The sequence below is a fragment of the Drosophila arizonae genome, chromosome X (assembly GCF_054131065.1).
Source record: "Drosophila arizonae isolate 15081-1271.41 chromosome X, UAZ_ARI_1.0, whole genome shotgun sequence".
Lineage (NCBI taxonomy): Eukaryota > Metazoa > Arthropoda > Insecta > Diptera > Drosophilidae > Drosophila > Drosophila arizonae.
The window spans coordinates 27,200,857-27,214,491 of NC_142927.1; the positions used below are offsets into that span (position 1 = coordinate 27,200,857).

Sequence of the window (13,635 nt, forward strand, 5' to 3'; positions counted from 1 at the left end):
GCCTTTTATTCTCAGTTTGAAAAAAAAAAAACGCTTTTCTGCAGGAAGTAAAGTTAAGCTGACTAATAGATGGCGCCACTTGCCACCGCATGATGTCAAAGTCGCATAGCAACTATTACAATAGATGGCGCTAAACAAAGTGAGCTAGCAATAGGTGGAGTACGTTAACAACTTTGGTGAATATAGGCAAAAAGTAAAATGACCATCCATTAATACTTGAGCCAATTCATTGGAGCACTGATATTAACTATGTTGGCAAAAGTCTTGGCATTATGTTAAGTCGTTCTCTAAACAAGAAAGTCATGTTAAGTAACAGTCTGTAAACTCGAAGCGTTGATTTTAGTAGTCCTCAAATGTATATGTATTGATCTTACACAAAATTTTACTCTCTCTAAATTATTTCTAGCAATGCGTCTATCCCATTCATTCAGTAAAAACAGAAGCGTAGCAACAATTTCGTTTAATTTTTATTATTAAAAATTTGTTATATTGCCTTTCCATTGCTCATGTTTCTTGCTTTCATTTCGCTGGTCTTTTTTGGTGTTTTTTTTTTCTTTTTTAATTTTTTTGTATTTTTTAAATGATGTCCTGCTTATTACATTTTAATGAACAATTAACACTATGCAACAGGGTTTAATTTTTAACAGAAAACAGAAAGAAAAACGTTTCGTATTCTCAAATGAAATTGCTAACTGAAAGGTTTTGCTATTTGTTATTTGTGGTGAGAAACTTTGTTGCACAGTGTAATTGAATGTGTTTATTGTATTCGCTGCATTGTTGTAAGTTCGAAGAAAAAGCATAAACCAAAAAACAACAGATTTAAATCGGATTGTTTTTGCATGTTTAAAATAAATATATACAAGGTGTAGTTCAATAAAATTAAAAACAAATAATATACAGTAGAAAAATATAAAGAGGAGATATACAGTAAGTAAATATATATATGATTGAATACTTATAGAACTGAGCTTTAAACATAAATAACGAATAAGTACAAAAAGGAAAACAAATATGGTTAACAATCAATTAAATAAATGTACATATTGCATTTGGAGCCCGCAATTGCTCAACTAAGTCATAATAATAAATATATATACTAATGATACAGATACATTAATCATTAGATTATCAATTACAATCAACATTATACAGATGTTTACATTGATCTATATAATAAATGACATACTTTCATATTTCTCGTTACATTTCGTTTCGTGTACTTTTCCTTCTGCTTTTCTTCTTTTTTCTTTTTTTTTTTTTTTGGGTCTTGCTGCACTCTGGGCACGATGCTGAGAGCGACACAAGCTTAGCAAATTAATTAATTAAGGCTACGAAAAACAGGGATACAAAACAATAAATTAAGAATCATAAATATACATATTAACATTGGTTCCGTTTGAGCAATTGTCGAGTATTTCATTTCATCCAAGTGTCAGACCTTAAATTCATCTCGCCTAACATTTTTACTTCAACTTGCTTCTAAGGTTTCAAATACAACAATGTCGCAACCCTTGTGGGTCATGTCTCAAGTTCCTAAACGATATTATTGCATTGAGCTTCGAGCACTTGAGCAAATTTACAGTTTGAATTTGTTTGAATCGGTAAGAAAGCATAGCTCTGAATAAACATCTTATGCCAAACTTATAAAAACAAATACATAGATATTTATATATATATTTAGATGTACGGGTGGCAACAGCTAAGAATCACAGCTAAAAGGCAAGCATTCAAGTTTTATACAATAATCTAGAAATCGAGAATTCAACGCGCTCGCCAAATTCATCGTGCTCAAAGTTTGCAGCTGGCTGTGTAAATTGTTATTATAATTATTATTATTATTTGTTATCTATTATCGATTCTAGTTATGCATAAGTATATACATTGTTTGTGTGTTGCTGTTGTTGCTATTGATGTTGTTGTTGTTGTCGTTACTGTTGGTGTTTTGTTGTTCTTGTTTTACTTGACTACGCATAATCATATCAATTAATATATGTTTTGTTTTATGTTTTGTTTCGCTTTTGCTTTGTCATTAATTAGTTAATATTTATAGTATAGCACCGAGTACAAAAATGATCAATAAACAGAGTTTTGAATTTCTTCTTCTTCTTCCTTGCATCCTTTTATCAACAATTGTTTATGTTGCCATTGCTCTTATGTGTTTCGTGTTTTTAAATGCCTTCGCTCTTGCCTTGATTTTATCATTTACTTGTTTTGTTTGTTAAATTCTACTACTTATATAATGTAATAATTTCTGTTGCTTTCGCATTCGATCAATTTCTTTGCCGGCATTCGCCTTGCTTAATTTTACATAGAGCCATCGCCAGATATCTACAAAGACAGACAGTTTATTGACGGAATTATTCATATATGTATATACCTATGCCCACTCACCTGAGAGTGCGAACTGTCGCTCTCCACCTGCTCGGAGTAGCAATGCTTATAGTTAAGATAGTCTAGAAGTCTTCTTGGTAATGGCAATGTCTGTATTAGATCCTTTCGTATAACCGCCTTTAGTATAACAAATCTGTGCAAAGGACAACGAATCGCATTCAATGTGGGTTCATAAAAGCATTATTCAGAAATTCTCTGAACTGCCCCACTCACCTGCACATATGCTGCAAGCTTTGTACATGCTTAAACCTAGATACTGGATTGGTTAATTGCACACGCATTGGTCCATGCTCCGGCCGACGATGCAGAAAGAACAAATATCTGCAAGAAAATGCGGATTTATAGTTTGATATATTCTAGTTTGTGTTTCGGGTTGATCAAACGCACCTGCCGCTGCGCGAATGCTCGACTGCCTTCTCAATGAACTCGGTTATAGTTTGTGATTTGAACTTGGCGTACGAGCCAAACGAGAATGTGCCTGCAATGGAAACAGAGACAGACAATGAAAGAGAGAGAGACAGAGGGTGAGAGTGAGAGCGAGAGCGAGAGCGAGAGAGTCACTCATAATAAACTCAAACTTACCCTGATCCTGCTCGATGCGCACATGCCGCACGCAGTTGTTTAGCTTGAAGCTCAACGAGAATATATAATGATCATCGGAGCTGTCGCGCACTATGAACGAGCCGTCCGGCTCGTTGGAAAGTACCTTCTCGGCGGCCTCGCTGGACAGTGGACCCCAGTACCAGCCATACTGCAAAGGCGAACGATAAGTTAAATGAATCAAATTAAATAACGAGAATATGGAGTCAAGCTGGACGCAAACAATTCAAAGTGCTCCAGTCTAGTCGAGCTTGACTTGGGCCTTATATCCCTAACGCTAACGGTGTACAAGGCAAAATAGAGAACGGAGTCAAATTATCCATCTAAATTATAGCTCTAGCCCATTTTATAGCGATTATCGATTCACTCTAGTGTCTAGCTCTTATATATTCTGCGATCGACGTGTTCATGCATTCTGACGGACGGACAGGCGGAAGGAGCTATATCGATTCAGCTCCTCTCGCGAGAAAGGAACAACAATTGGCGAGGAGGAACAAATAAAAGAAAGTTAACATTTGACAAGAGAATTAAAGGGCTGTAAAGCGAAACATATCAACGATATCGATTGGGATGGATCACATACGTCTTTGACTTTCTCAATGCTTGAGGTAAACTGCAGTGCACGCGGCTCTTGCGCTCCGGCGCTCTTCTTCTGCTCCTCCGGCTCCGCTTCGGCGGCATCAATGGCATAAGCTGCAAAGAGTGCATCAGAGGATTAAAGTGACTCCAATCACTCCATAGAAGATGCCAGCTCACCTTTTCGTGGCAGCGGCGGCAAAGCGCGCGATTGAAACTTTTTGCGTAGATCGGCGCTGGGCTCGCTGCGGCTGAGACACTGATTATTAGCCTCCTCCGCATCGGCGGCGTCTGTCGTGGACGCTGTGGCACTGACAGCGGCAGCTGTGGCAGTGGCGGCACCCGCTGAGGCGGCTGCTGCTGCCGCCACTGACGCATTGGAGCTCCGACAACGACTGTGATTGCTGCGCCGAAAGCGAAAGATGCTGCAGAACTTTTGCTTCAGATTCAGCGAGAACTGCGACTTCTTCTCCGACTGCAGCAGATGCTTGTTGTTGTTCGGCTGCTGCTGCTCGGCCAGCAGCTTCTCTGAGGAGTTGGGCAGCTGCGTGGTGCTGCCAGCGGCTGCTGCTGCTGCTGCTGCCGCCGACGGTAGCTGCTGCTGCTGTGCGTAATTGTTGCTGCTGCTGTTGTTGTTGTTGTTGTTGTTCAGCTTATCATTGTCGATGTTGTGCTTGCTCTGCTTGCTCAGATACTTGGCGGTGGTGTCGCTGCTCGCGGCACCGCCGCCGCTCGCCCGCGTGGTGCCCGCACTGCTGCGCGTGCGCGCCGTCGTCGTCGTTGTGTTCGTCGTGTTGGTGGTGTTCGTCGACATGCTCCAGATGGTCTCGTTGCTCGACTTGACGCCCAGCGCTTTGCTGCCGACGCCAGCTGCGGCAGTGCCGAGCATTTTATTGCCAGCTGCACCACTCGCACCACACCACGAGGACTTGCCCGCGTCCGAGTACAGCGTGTGATAGAACTGCTTCACCTCGTCGAGCGTCATGTGCAGCGGCTCCGCCTCGCCACTCTGCACCACCGGCGTGCGATATTTGCCATGCTTGCCCGTCTTGTCGCCGCCATCGTCGCTGGTCTCCACCACCGTAGTCGACCCCGCTGCCGCCGCCGCTGCTGCTGCTGCAGCTGCCGCCGCGTAGCGCTGCTTGCGCTTGTTCCGCTTGTTGCGCCTGCTCGAGGCCTTGTGGTACGCCACGCTCTGCTGCGGTTTTTCCAGCGGCTGCTGCTGCTTCTCCAGTTGCTGCTGCTCGAGCTGCTGCTTCTCCAGCTGCTGCTCGATCATGTCGACGGGAAAGGCATAGATGTCCGAGTCGATGGGCACGTTGTAGAAGTCGGAGATCTCGCGCGTGAACAGCGCATCGTGCGACATCGCCTGCGTTATGAAGATCGAGTCGTCCGGCTTGTTCGCCGACGACACGTTCAGCGAGTTGTGCGAGCTGCTAAGCCGGCTGTTCAGCGAGTTGCGCGAGTTCGGCCGCTGGCCGTGGTGCTGCTGGTGATGATGGTGGCCGTGATGGTGGTGGTGGTGGTGCGAGTGGTAGTGACAGTGGCTTGTGTGGCCCAGCGGGCTGTACAGCAGCTGCCGCCGCTGCAGACTGCTGCTGCCGTTGTCCCCCGGCGGCTGCAGCGCCGCGGACTGCCTGCCGCGCGCCCCGTAGTACAGATCGTAGTCGTGTATTTCGGAGAGGCCGGCGCTGTTGAAGCGCTGCTGGGCCACAGCCGCAGCCGCTGCCGCCGCCGCCTTCGCGCTGGCAATGCTGTCCTGCTCCGTGGGAATGGCCTTGAAGTAGCGCGTGTGATCCTGGTAGTAGGGGCACAGCGTCTGCTTGATTTTGATTATCGAGACGGGCGGCGGTGGCGATGGCAGCGAGGGCGAGCAGCTGCTCTGCTCCGAGGCCGCCTCGACATCGTCGTCGTCCGCATCAGCATCAGCATCATCCTCATCATTGTCGTTCTCATCGTCCTCGTCGTCGTCGAGCAGATCGATGCTGTTGCCCAGCGAGCTGCTTATGATATTATTTGGTTCGTCGTATATGTTGTCCGTGTGGCTGTTCAGTATGGAGTCGCTCGAGTAGAGGTGCTTGTTGATGGCATACGACTCCTTGAGCGTGCGCTCCTGGCACAGCGCAGCGCACTGCTGGCTCGAGTGGCTGGCCGCAACAGCAGCAGCAGCAGCCGCCGCCGCCGCTGCCGCTGCGGCAGCAGAGGTCGCATCGCTGCCGGACAGCTTGCAGCTGCTGCTGCTGCTGGTGCTGGTGCCGCTGACATCCAGCGCCGGTTTGGCCAGCAGCAGGACCAGCTCCTGGTTGGCACCTGTGGCCCCGCTGGCCACCGCAGCGCTGACCATGGTCACGTCGTCCTTGAGATGCTCGAACGACGACTGCGACGAGGTCCAGCGGCGCAGGCTGTTCACAATGTTCTTCGAGATGGAGCGCACGAGCGTCGTTTGCGGCGAGTCCTGGAACTCGGGCGGCGGATCGATTGGCGCCAGCGGCCCCTTCTTAAGCGTATTGAAGTTCTCCGCGCTCATGCCGCCCTCCGAGCAGTTGTCCAGCGAATCGAACTGCGACACCTCGCCGTCGCTCTCCACCATCTGCAAGCGAAACGAAACGGTTAATTGAGAGGCGGTAGCTGGGCCCGCAGGCAGCTCATGGCGCACTCACCTCGATCTCGAACTTGCACATGCCAATGCGATACGAGTCGCCGCTGGATATGGAGCTGTTGGTGGTCAATGGGACGCCGCTGTCATCGCTCAGCGAGGCGGCCGCATTCAGCTCGATGCTGTTCGCGCTGACCAGCTCGTGGTCGCGCGTCGTTGCGGGCGGTGGCATCATGCTGCTAAAGCTGTCGCTGCTGCAAATGCTAACGGTCACGCCACCACCGTTGCCGGTGACTCCGGAGTTGGTGGTGCAGTTGCTGTTCCCATTGCACAGTTGGCTCTGATTGAGGCTCTGATTTGGATTACCGTTCGAGTTGTTGCACTCCTTAAGCTTAATGGACGATTCCATGTTCAGTATGTGTGTGTGTGCTGTGTGTGGGTGAGTGTGTGTGTGTGTGTGTGTGTGTGCTGCAAGGTAGAGGTAGAGTAAATTAGTTAATTAATTGACTGATCGATTGATTGCTTTGAGCCGAGCCAAAAGAGAACACAAACGTTTCATCTGATTCGCTCTTCGTGTGACTCAAATGCAAATTGCAATTAAATCTGATTAAGAGTTGATGCTCTCCGCTTTTCTTCAGTCTGCTTGTGCTATTTATAATAGGAAAAGTAATTGAATTCAAATCGTATGGCTATATTTTCTGTTCTCTAATAAGTCTGACGAACACTTCAGTCTGCGTTTGCTTAGCTCAATGCAAAAACTACTCAAGCAGCCTTTCACATTCGGCACACACACACTTGCCGGCTCTCGATTGAGCGCTGTCAATCATCAGATTGATTGATTGATGAATTGATTGGCTTCGTCCACAAATCAAAGCTGGAGCAATTTTCGGTTTCACTCCGGGCTCATTCGTTCATTCATTATGATAACGCTGCCTCGGCTAGCGGCTCGCACTACATGTCTTTTCAATGTATTGCCAATTAACGCTTGATGAATTGATAAATTGATTAATTGATGACACACATCGCACAGCGCGCCGCACACATCATATGACCTTTGGGTGCGGCGTCGTTGCTGCCGCTGCTGCTGCACAACAACGAATGCTGCACCGAATTGAAGGTCAATGACAGTTGCGTGCGCCCAGCCACCCACCCAACCGGCCGCGCCTCCCCCTCTGCCAAAGCATTTCGCACAGCATTCGCTTGTGCGCAGAAATTGTTGTCAATTTAGTAGTAGATTTTGGGCGTAGATATTCGCTACGTTTTTTCTCCATTTCTGGCAGTTTGAAAAGGCACACACACACATATATATATACTAACACAATGCTAAAGCCTTTGAGTGCGTAAAATATTGCGTTGTGTGTAGTACACACATACACAAGCGCATACATATATGTATATATATATAATATATATATATCAATATATGTATATATGTATATACACACGAACACAGGAGCAGCACCGCCCAGCAGCATCAGCCAAAAGGAATAGCCGGAAAATTTGACGCTACTGCGCTGCCGCTGCCGACGTTAACAGCATCCTCGTCGTTGGCGTCGTTGTCGTCGTTTTCGTAGTAACTCGTGCGGTGTAGTATTTTTTTATAACGGAATGCCGCTATTAAAATGCGTTGCATCCAGTCAAGCGTTATTGCAATATATATATACATATATATATAAATGAATATATACATATATATTATTATGGCAAAAGCGTGCAGGAGCGAGAAGGCGATAGTGATAACAAATATTCTTATTAGAATTTTTTGTCACTTTGTATATACACAACTGGGCGCACGCACACATGCACACACACACGCGCTGACAGCGACGCAGCAGCAGCACCAACTCACATGAACGTAACACCTTAGCTTAATTTAATTATTGCTCTCCTGGCTCTCGCGTACACATAGCCAGACACTAAGGCACACACACACATGCACACTTTTTTACTTTTAATACGAGTGTCGCGCACTCACTCACACATACACATGACAAATGCATTAGCATTCATTACAATTCCACGGCGCATACAATTTTCATTGCACTTGCCTTGGCTGTGGGCACTGGCGCTCTCTCTTGCCTTGTTGCGATTGCACTGCTACGCCTACAGATCGCACTTTTTGCTTAACACACGCACTTTGTTAATAAACACATATTGATTGCTTGCATTTGCACACATTGCAATTGTTTTTCGGCTGCTGCTTTCAATTTCAGCATTATTTCATTCGTCCAAAACTCCGACGTCGTCTCAGCGTCGTTCCCAGTGTGACCAGCGCCGGCAAATGGCAAAAATGCTAAGCAGCGGTTTTTTGGGCTACACTTTATAAACACTATATGCTATCGATATATGTATATGTTAGTTTTCAAATAAACATTGTGAAAACAATCGATATAATTTTGAAAATTTGACAATTTTTATTTAGCACAATTTAAAATTGGCAACAACTTTTTACTTATTGACTAAGAGAAGAACAGAGAAAAAAAAAACACACGGTGACTGCTATAAATGCAAGACTGATTTGAGAGTGACAGTTCCATTTTAGGGCATCATGCGCAAGGCACCGTCCAGGCGGATGACCTCGCCGTTGAGCAACGGATTCTCGTAGATAGCCTGAACCAGCTGGGCGTACTCGCTGGGATCGCCCAGACGCTGCGGAAACGGTATTGACTTGGCCAGGAACGTGCGCACCTTCTCCGGCAGCGCAGCCAGCATCGGGGTGTTGAAGAGACCCGGGGCAATCGTGCAAATGCGAATTCCCTGGGTGCTCAGGTCGCGGGCAATGGGCAAGGTCATGCCCACAACGGCCGCCTTCGAGGCCGAGTAGGCTGCCTGGCCAATCTGCCCATCAAAGGCAGCCACCGAGGCGGTGTTCACAATGACGCCGCGTTGGCCATCTTGGTTGGGTGCATTGGCGCCCATTAGGCCGGCGGACAGGCGAATCACATTGAAGGTGCCCACCGTGTTGATGTTGATCACCCGCTGGAAGTCCTCCAGGCGATGAGCCACGTTCTTATTGAAGTTGTAGGTCTTCACGGCGGTTGCGGTGCCCGCACAGTTGACCGTTAAATCGAGACGCCCGAACTTGTCCTTGGCCGTTTGGAGAGCGGCGCTCACGTCCTGCTCGGAGGTGACATCGACGGGCACAAAGACCACCTTGTCGCCCAGCTCCTTCGCCACCTCAGTTCCCTTGGAGGAAGGCAGATCGGCGAGCACAACACTGGCGCCCTGCTTGGCCAGACGCTCGGCTGTGGCCCTGCCCAGGCCAGAGGCGCCACCAGTCACCAGGGAAACAACGTTCTACAAGTGATATTAATAATTTGCATTAAATTTGGCAGATAATGGAATCTTTTTTAATTATTTTTAATCATTGTGTAACGATAAGGCGTCGAATCAGATCTTTAGGTACAAGGTACACTGTACACGGCACACATACATACAGTTATTCTTAGCAGACAATGATTGTCCCAATTGGACTTTGTACTCAATTGCTAGAGTTCAAATCAAATCTGGTAAAGGCTGGACGATTTGTTTAGTGCTTCCCTTCTTTTATTGTTTTTTGTTTTTGCACATACTATGAGCTTACCTTGATCATGTTTAATGAATTTGTGAAAAATTTAAATCAATTGGTTAGACAACTGCAGAGTAATCTGGAAGACTGGCTGACGACTGCGGCTCTATTGGAAAAACACCGGTTGCTGCTTTGACAAGCTCCAGGGCTGGACTATAATACAATCTATACATCGCTCAGGAAGCTCATCGATAGTTGAGCGAACAAGTACCAAATCATTCAAATAATTGACAGTTCACAGACAATCGACTACAGATAATTGTCTATTAAAATATTAGAAAAATTGTTGAAATATATATAGTAATACAAAATGAAGGAAGAGTCAATAAAAAACAAGCGCACCGTAGAAGTATAAATATTTTTGTAGCCTATAGTATTAAGCTATCGATTAATTTTGATAGACTAGGATAGTAAGAAATCAGCTGTTTTCATTGTTTTTATTTTTATTTAGTTTCGCTGTTCTTAAATAAAACGTACGGTTAGCTTGTGACGTGCTTTTAGGCTGCCGGGCGAGCTATGGAACAAGGAAATCCGAAAAATAGAATTCACAAAACAATTGATTGCGACGCCCAAGACAAAATCATCTTAGGTCTACGTCAGCAGCAAAGTAAGTACTCCCTGGATATTCATAAATAATTATATATAAGAACCATTGTTTGTTTGTCCTACTCCCTGGCAGAAAACTTGAATCAGCCTGCCCAGGAGAGGCTGAAACGTCTGCAATCGAGCTTAAAGCAATTGAGAGACCGAAAAGTTGACAAAGAACGAGGCGTGGCCAAGAGACTCACCAGAAGCAGCAGTAACAACGTCCGCAGCAATTCGGACAGCCCAAGCGCCACTGCCACACATCACACAATATGCAAAGTCCAGACCCCACTCAATGTGACAAAACAGCAACTGCCAAATCGTAGATGGAATCCGAGATCACGCACTCCCGTCACAAATGCCTGGGCAAAGCCCAAGGCGCTGCTTGATGCTAGCAATAGACTGGAAAATAGCCGATCCACAAGTGGTATTTATTGAGATTATGTAGGCGTGCATTTGTTAATAAGTCTTGCAATCCCCAGCCAACCAACGCCTTTCAATACTGCGCGAGACTCTGCAACAGCAGCAAAGGGAGGCGAACAATAATTACAATAAAAACACAGACAGCAACCAACTGCCAATTGTAACTGTCACAACTACTGTTAGGGCGACCGCTTTATCAAGTCCCAAGGGCGATGTGGAGCCCATGGACTTAGACTTCACGGAAGAGGAGAGGCGAGAGGAAAAGGAAGAGCAGCAGGACAGCAGCTGTACAGTAGTACGTATTGTGATGTTATGTTGTGATGTTATGTTTTGACGATTAGGACTGTAAAAGTAGTTTATAGCAAAGTTAACGGTTAATCTACAGTGGACTGTTTTTCGGGAATCAGGGAGCTCCCATGGACCATTGAGCTGTGTGCTTTAAACAAACTAACAGAACTGACTTTTGGGTAGCCTAAACAGTACTTTAACATGCAACATCAATTGCAAGTGCCGTATGGTGTAACCAAGAAGGATATGGTCAACCTTCTTAGGGAATATAATGTGGACGTGCCACCGCGGGCTACATTATTCAAAGTGATTCGACTCTTTGTCAAACTACTAAAATCGACTGCCAGTGCTGTAAGTACTGACGCCCCTGCTTTTGTGGCTGTCGCCACATGAAAGAGAAGAGTCACAGATTCCAATGGAGACCCCTGTTTGTCGAGACTCACTCAAGCAACTAGCTGCCAACTTTATGAGAATGTATGCAATCGTCTTATATAGAGCTTCTTTTCTTGTTCATACGTTTCGCACGGACGATTACGAAGAGCTAAAGGTTAATTTGGAAGATCGTCGATATAAATCTGGTAAAGGCTTCCGTTATTACAAGAACATAAAGAATCGTTGAATGATGGGAATATGTACTTTGCAGATCTCCTAGTCGAGCAGTCTCGACTTGACCACATAGCTTTATATATCTTTATAGAAATGAGTATATTGGTTTTCCATAATATCCACCTGAAAAAATTGAAATTAGGAATATACATACATTAATTACGATCATCTAATAATGCTGAGACATGACTTAACAATGATGAGTAAAATTTCATAGCTATTATCGATCGATGCCTCTAGCTAAATTCGTTCAACTTTATCCTGTCACGAATACTAGTTCTTGGGAAGCACGATCCCACTGAATCATTCACGATTCAGGTACGGGTTTCACCTCTGTCGTACCAATAGGCTGATAGATGCCCAGTCAATATTGCATTTTAGGTAAATTATGCATGCTGAGTAAATTGGCTGAACCAGTAAACCATACCGATTGGCTAAAACACATTCCGGAATTCGAGTTTACCCTGACCAAGTCTGTCCACTTCACAACTGAGTTAGCAATCTCCAAGGAGGTTCGATAGATGAATGTTTGGACTGTTTGGTCGGTGGATATCAACTTGTCTGCATCCAATGTTCATGTGATTGCCTAGCCTAAACAAAGTGAAATCTTTTACCGAGTAAAGCATATAACTAATTCGGCCATACCACAGTACATGTCATTCATAAGAAACATCCGAAAGATCGATATGTAGTACGGGATGTGGAAGGCGCTCAGATCCATTCCCTATGCAAATTGTCTATTGATTAGGAATGCAGTGTAAGAATTTATGATAAGAAAATATCCAAGTGGATTTCACGGAGATATTGGACATTGTGCTATAATCGTATTCCTGCCAGTTTTAGATCCAATACAATTTAATTGATGCCTCCTCTTCCAGCTAAGTGTGAATAAAAGGCGGAGCCAGCCGGAAAATACATCGGATCTAACGCTACAAAGACTATTGGGTACCAGACAAGAGCTGCCCGCGCGCTGTGTGGACTACCTGTACTTTGTGCTGGATACGAATGTGCTAATGGAAAACCTTGAGTTTGTGGAGGATCTGTGCCGCGTGACACTGGGCGAGACAAAGGGCAGCATGCTGTATATACCATATATAGTGATCAAGGAGCTGGACAAGCTCAAGGAGAGACACAGCGATAACGATCGCAAGCGCAAACCGGCCATACGAGCGATCCACTATCTGAACAAGAAATTTGACGAGACTCTCAAAATTCAAGGTCTGTAAATGTGATTCCATTATGAGAGTTTCGATCGATGTTGAATTACATATGTAATTGATGCAGCTCAATCTGCGCTGGAGGAAGCCAACCATTTGATCGAGGTGGACTGCCCGGATGACAGCATTGTGAACTGCTGCCTGCAGCTGCAGTCGCAGGTGCCGCATCTGATGCTGCTGACCAACGACAACAATTTGCGCCTCAAGGCCAACGCCTCAGCTATACAAGTGTCCTGCCGTTCCGATTTGCTCCACGACTATCCATATCAGTTCGAAGCATTGTCCCCATCATCCTAGCCCAAGAGCGTGGAGGACACTAGTCGAGGAATGCGTTTGTGATGGACGTGTGGACCGAGCCACTGCACCGCTGACAACACGAAGTACAACTTATACATACATATATGTATATATATATATATATCAAACATTCACGTGTCAATAGTCATACATATAGATATTCAGATTGGGCTTAAAATAGACATCACAGATTTATATGCAATAAACCTTGTACACTAATCAACTGTTTGCCTTTCGAGTGTGAGCTGATAAAGCACTTGAGAGTGAGAGAGATGCCTTAACGAATGCTCCTAAGTTCCTTCTGATTCCGCTTTAAATGATTCTGTTACTCTTGGGGGAACAGAGAACAGTTGATCGAAATGTCCAGCAGAGTTGGCCATATATTATATAAAAGTCATGTATGTTATGGCGTTGCCGCTGTGCGTAGAATCAATGGGGTCCAATAGACGCTTGCCCGATCGGTGAGCAGATAAGCTCGCAGCCATATA

At 45.3% G+C, this 13,635-nt stretch overlaps 3 protein-coding genes across 8 annotated transcripts; 1 reads left to right on the plus strand and 2 right to left on the minus strand.

Moving 5' to 3' along the window:
* Nucleotides 1–445: 445 nt before the first annotated feature.
* Socs16D (Suppressor of Cytokine Signaling at 16D) lies at nt 446–8,446 on the minus strand. 4 transcript variants are annotated; one of them, XM_089475752.1, is made up of 9 exons: nt 8,243–8,446; nt 6,228–6,631; nt 3,748–6,157; nt 3,575–3,684; nt 2,974–3,142; nt 2,779–2,869; nt 2,605–2,712; nt 2,392–2,524; nt 446–2,328 (listed from the first exon to the last, which is right to left on the minus strand). In XM_089475752.1, the coding sequence occupies exons 2-9, from the start codon at nt 6,570–6,572 to the stop codon at nt 2,305–2,307; spliced, it is 3,390 nt and encodes a 1,129-aa protein (XP_089331878.1). In that variant the 5' UTR covers nt 6,573–6,631; nt 8,243–8,446; the 3' UTR covers nt 446–2,304. The 4 variants fall into 4 exon arrangements, with proteins under 4 accessions (XP_089331878.1, XP_089331877.1, XP_089331876.1 ...); XM_089475751.1 differs by having other exon boundaries at nt 8,212–8,446; XM_089475750.1 differs by having other exon boundaries at nt 8,149–8,446.
* Nucleotides 8,447–8,554: 108 nt separating this feature from the next.
* On the minus strand, nt 8,555–9,903 carry scu (hydroxysteroid 17-beta dehydrogenase 10). The gene is made up of 2 exons (XM_018016328.2): nt 9,747–9,903; nt 8,555–9,460 (listed from the first exon to the last, which is right to left on the minus strand). The coding sequence occupies exons 1-2, from the start codon at nt 9,753–9,755 to the stop codon at nt 8,702–8,704; spliced, it is 768 nt and encodes a 255-aa protein (XP_017871817.1). The 5' UTR covers nt 9,756–9,903; the 3' UTR covers nt 8,555–8,701.
* A 37-nt stretch (nt 9,904–9,940) lies between these two features.
* On the plus strand, nt 9,941–13,370 carry Swt1 (Swt1 RNA endoribonuclease). 3 transcript variants are annotated; one of them, XM_089475757.1, is made up of 6 exons: nt 9,941–10,080; nt 10,183–10,338; nt 10,411–10,743; nt 10,799–11,034; nt 12,512–12,851; nt 12,918–13,370. In XM_089475757.1, the coding sequence occupies exons 2-6, from the start codon at nt 10,248–10,250 to the stop codon at nt 13,145–13,147; spliced, it is 1,230 nt and encodes a 409-aa protein (XP_089331883.1). In that variant the 5' UTR covers nt 9,941–10,080; nt 10,183–10,247; the 3' UTR covers nt 13,148–13,370. The 3 variants fall into 3 exon arrangements, with proteins under 3 accessions (XP_089331883.1, XP_089331885.1, XP_089331884.1); XM_089475759.1 differs by having other exon boundaries at nt 10,411–10,740; XM_089475758.1 differs by lacking the exon at nt 9,941–10,080 and having other exon boundaries at nt 10,114–10,338.
* Nucleotides 13,371–13,635: the final 265 nt, after the last annotated feature.

Excerpts from the sequence above, each read along its gene's own strand:
- Socs16D (XM_089475749.1), bottom strand. The coding sequence starts at position 7,547 with ATGCGCTTGTGTATGTGTGTACTACACACAACGCAATATTTTACGCAC. Across the intron at positions 2,713-2,778 it reads GAGCATTCGCGCAGCGGCAG|ATATTTGTTCTTTCTGCATC; the intron begins GTGCGTTTGATC and ends ATTTTCTTGCAG. Across the intron at positions 2,329-2,391 it reads GCGACAGTTCGCACTCTCAG|ATATCTGGCGATGGCTCTAT; the intron begins GTGAGTGGGCAT and ends CTGTCTTTGTAG.
- Swt1 (XM_089475757.1), top strand. The coding sequence starts at position 10,248 with ATGGAACAAGGAAATCCGAAAAATAGAATTCACAAAACAATTGATTGC. Across the intron at positions 11,035-12,511 it reads AGGACAGCAGCTGTACAGTA|CTAAGTGTGAATAAAAGGCG; the intron begins GTACGTATTGTG and ends CTCCTCTTCCAG. Across the intron at positions 12,852-12,917 it reads CGAGACTCTCAAAATTCAAG|CTCAATCTGCGCTGGAGGAA; the intron begins GTCTGTAAATGT and ends TAATTGATGCAG.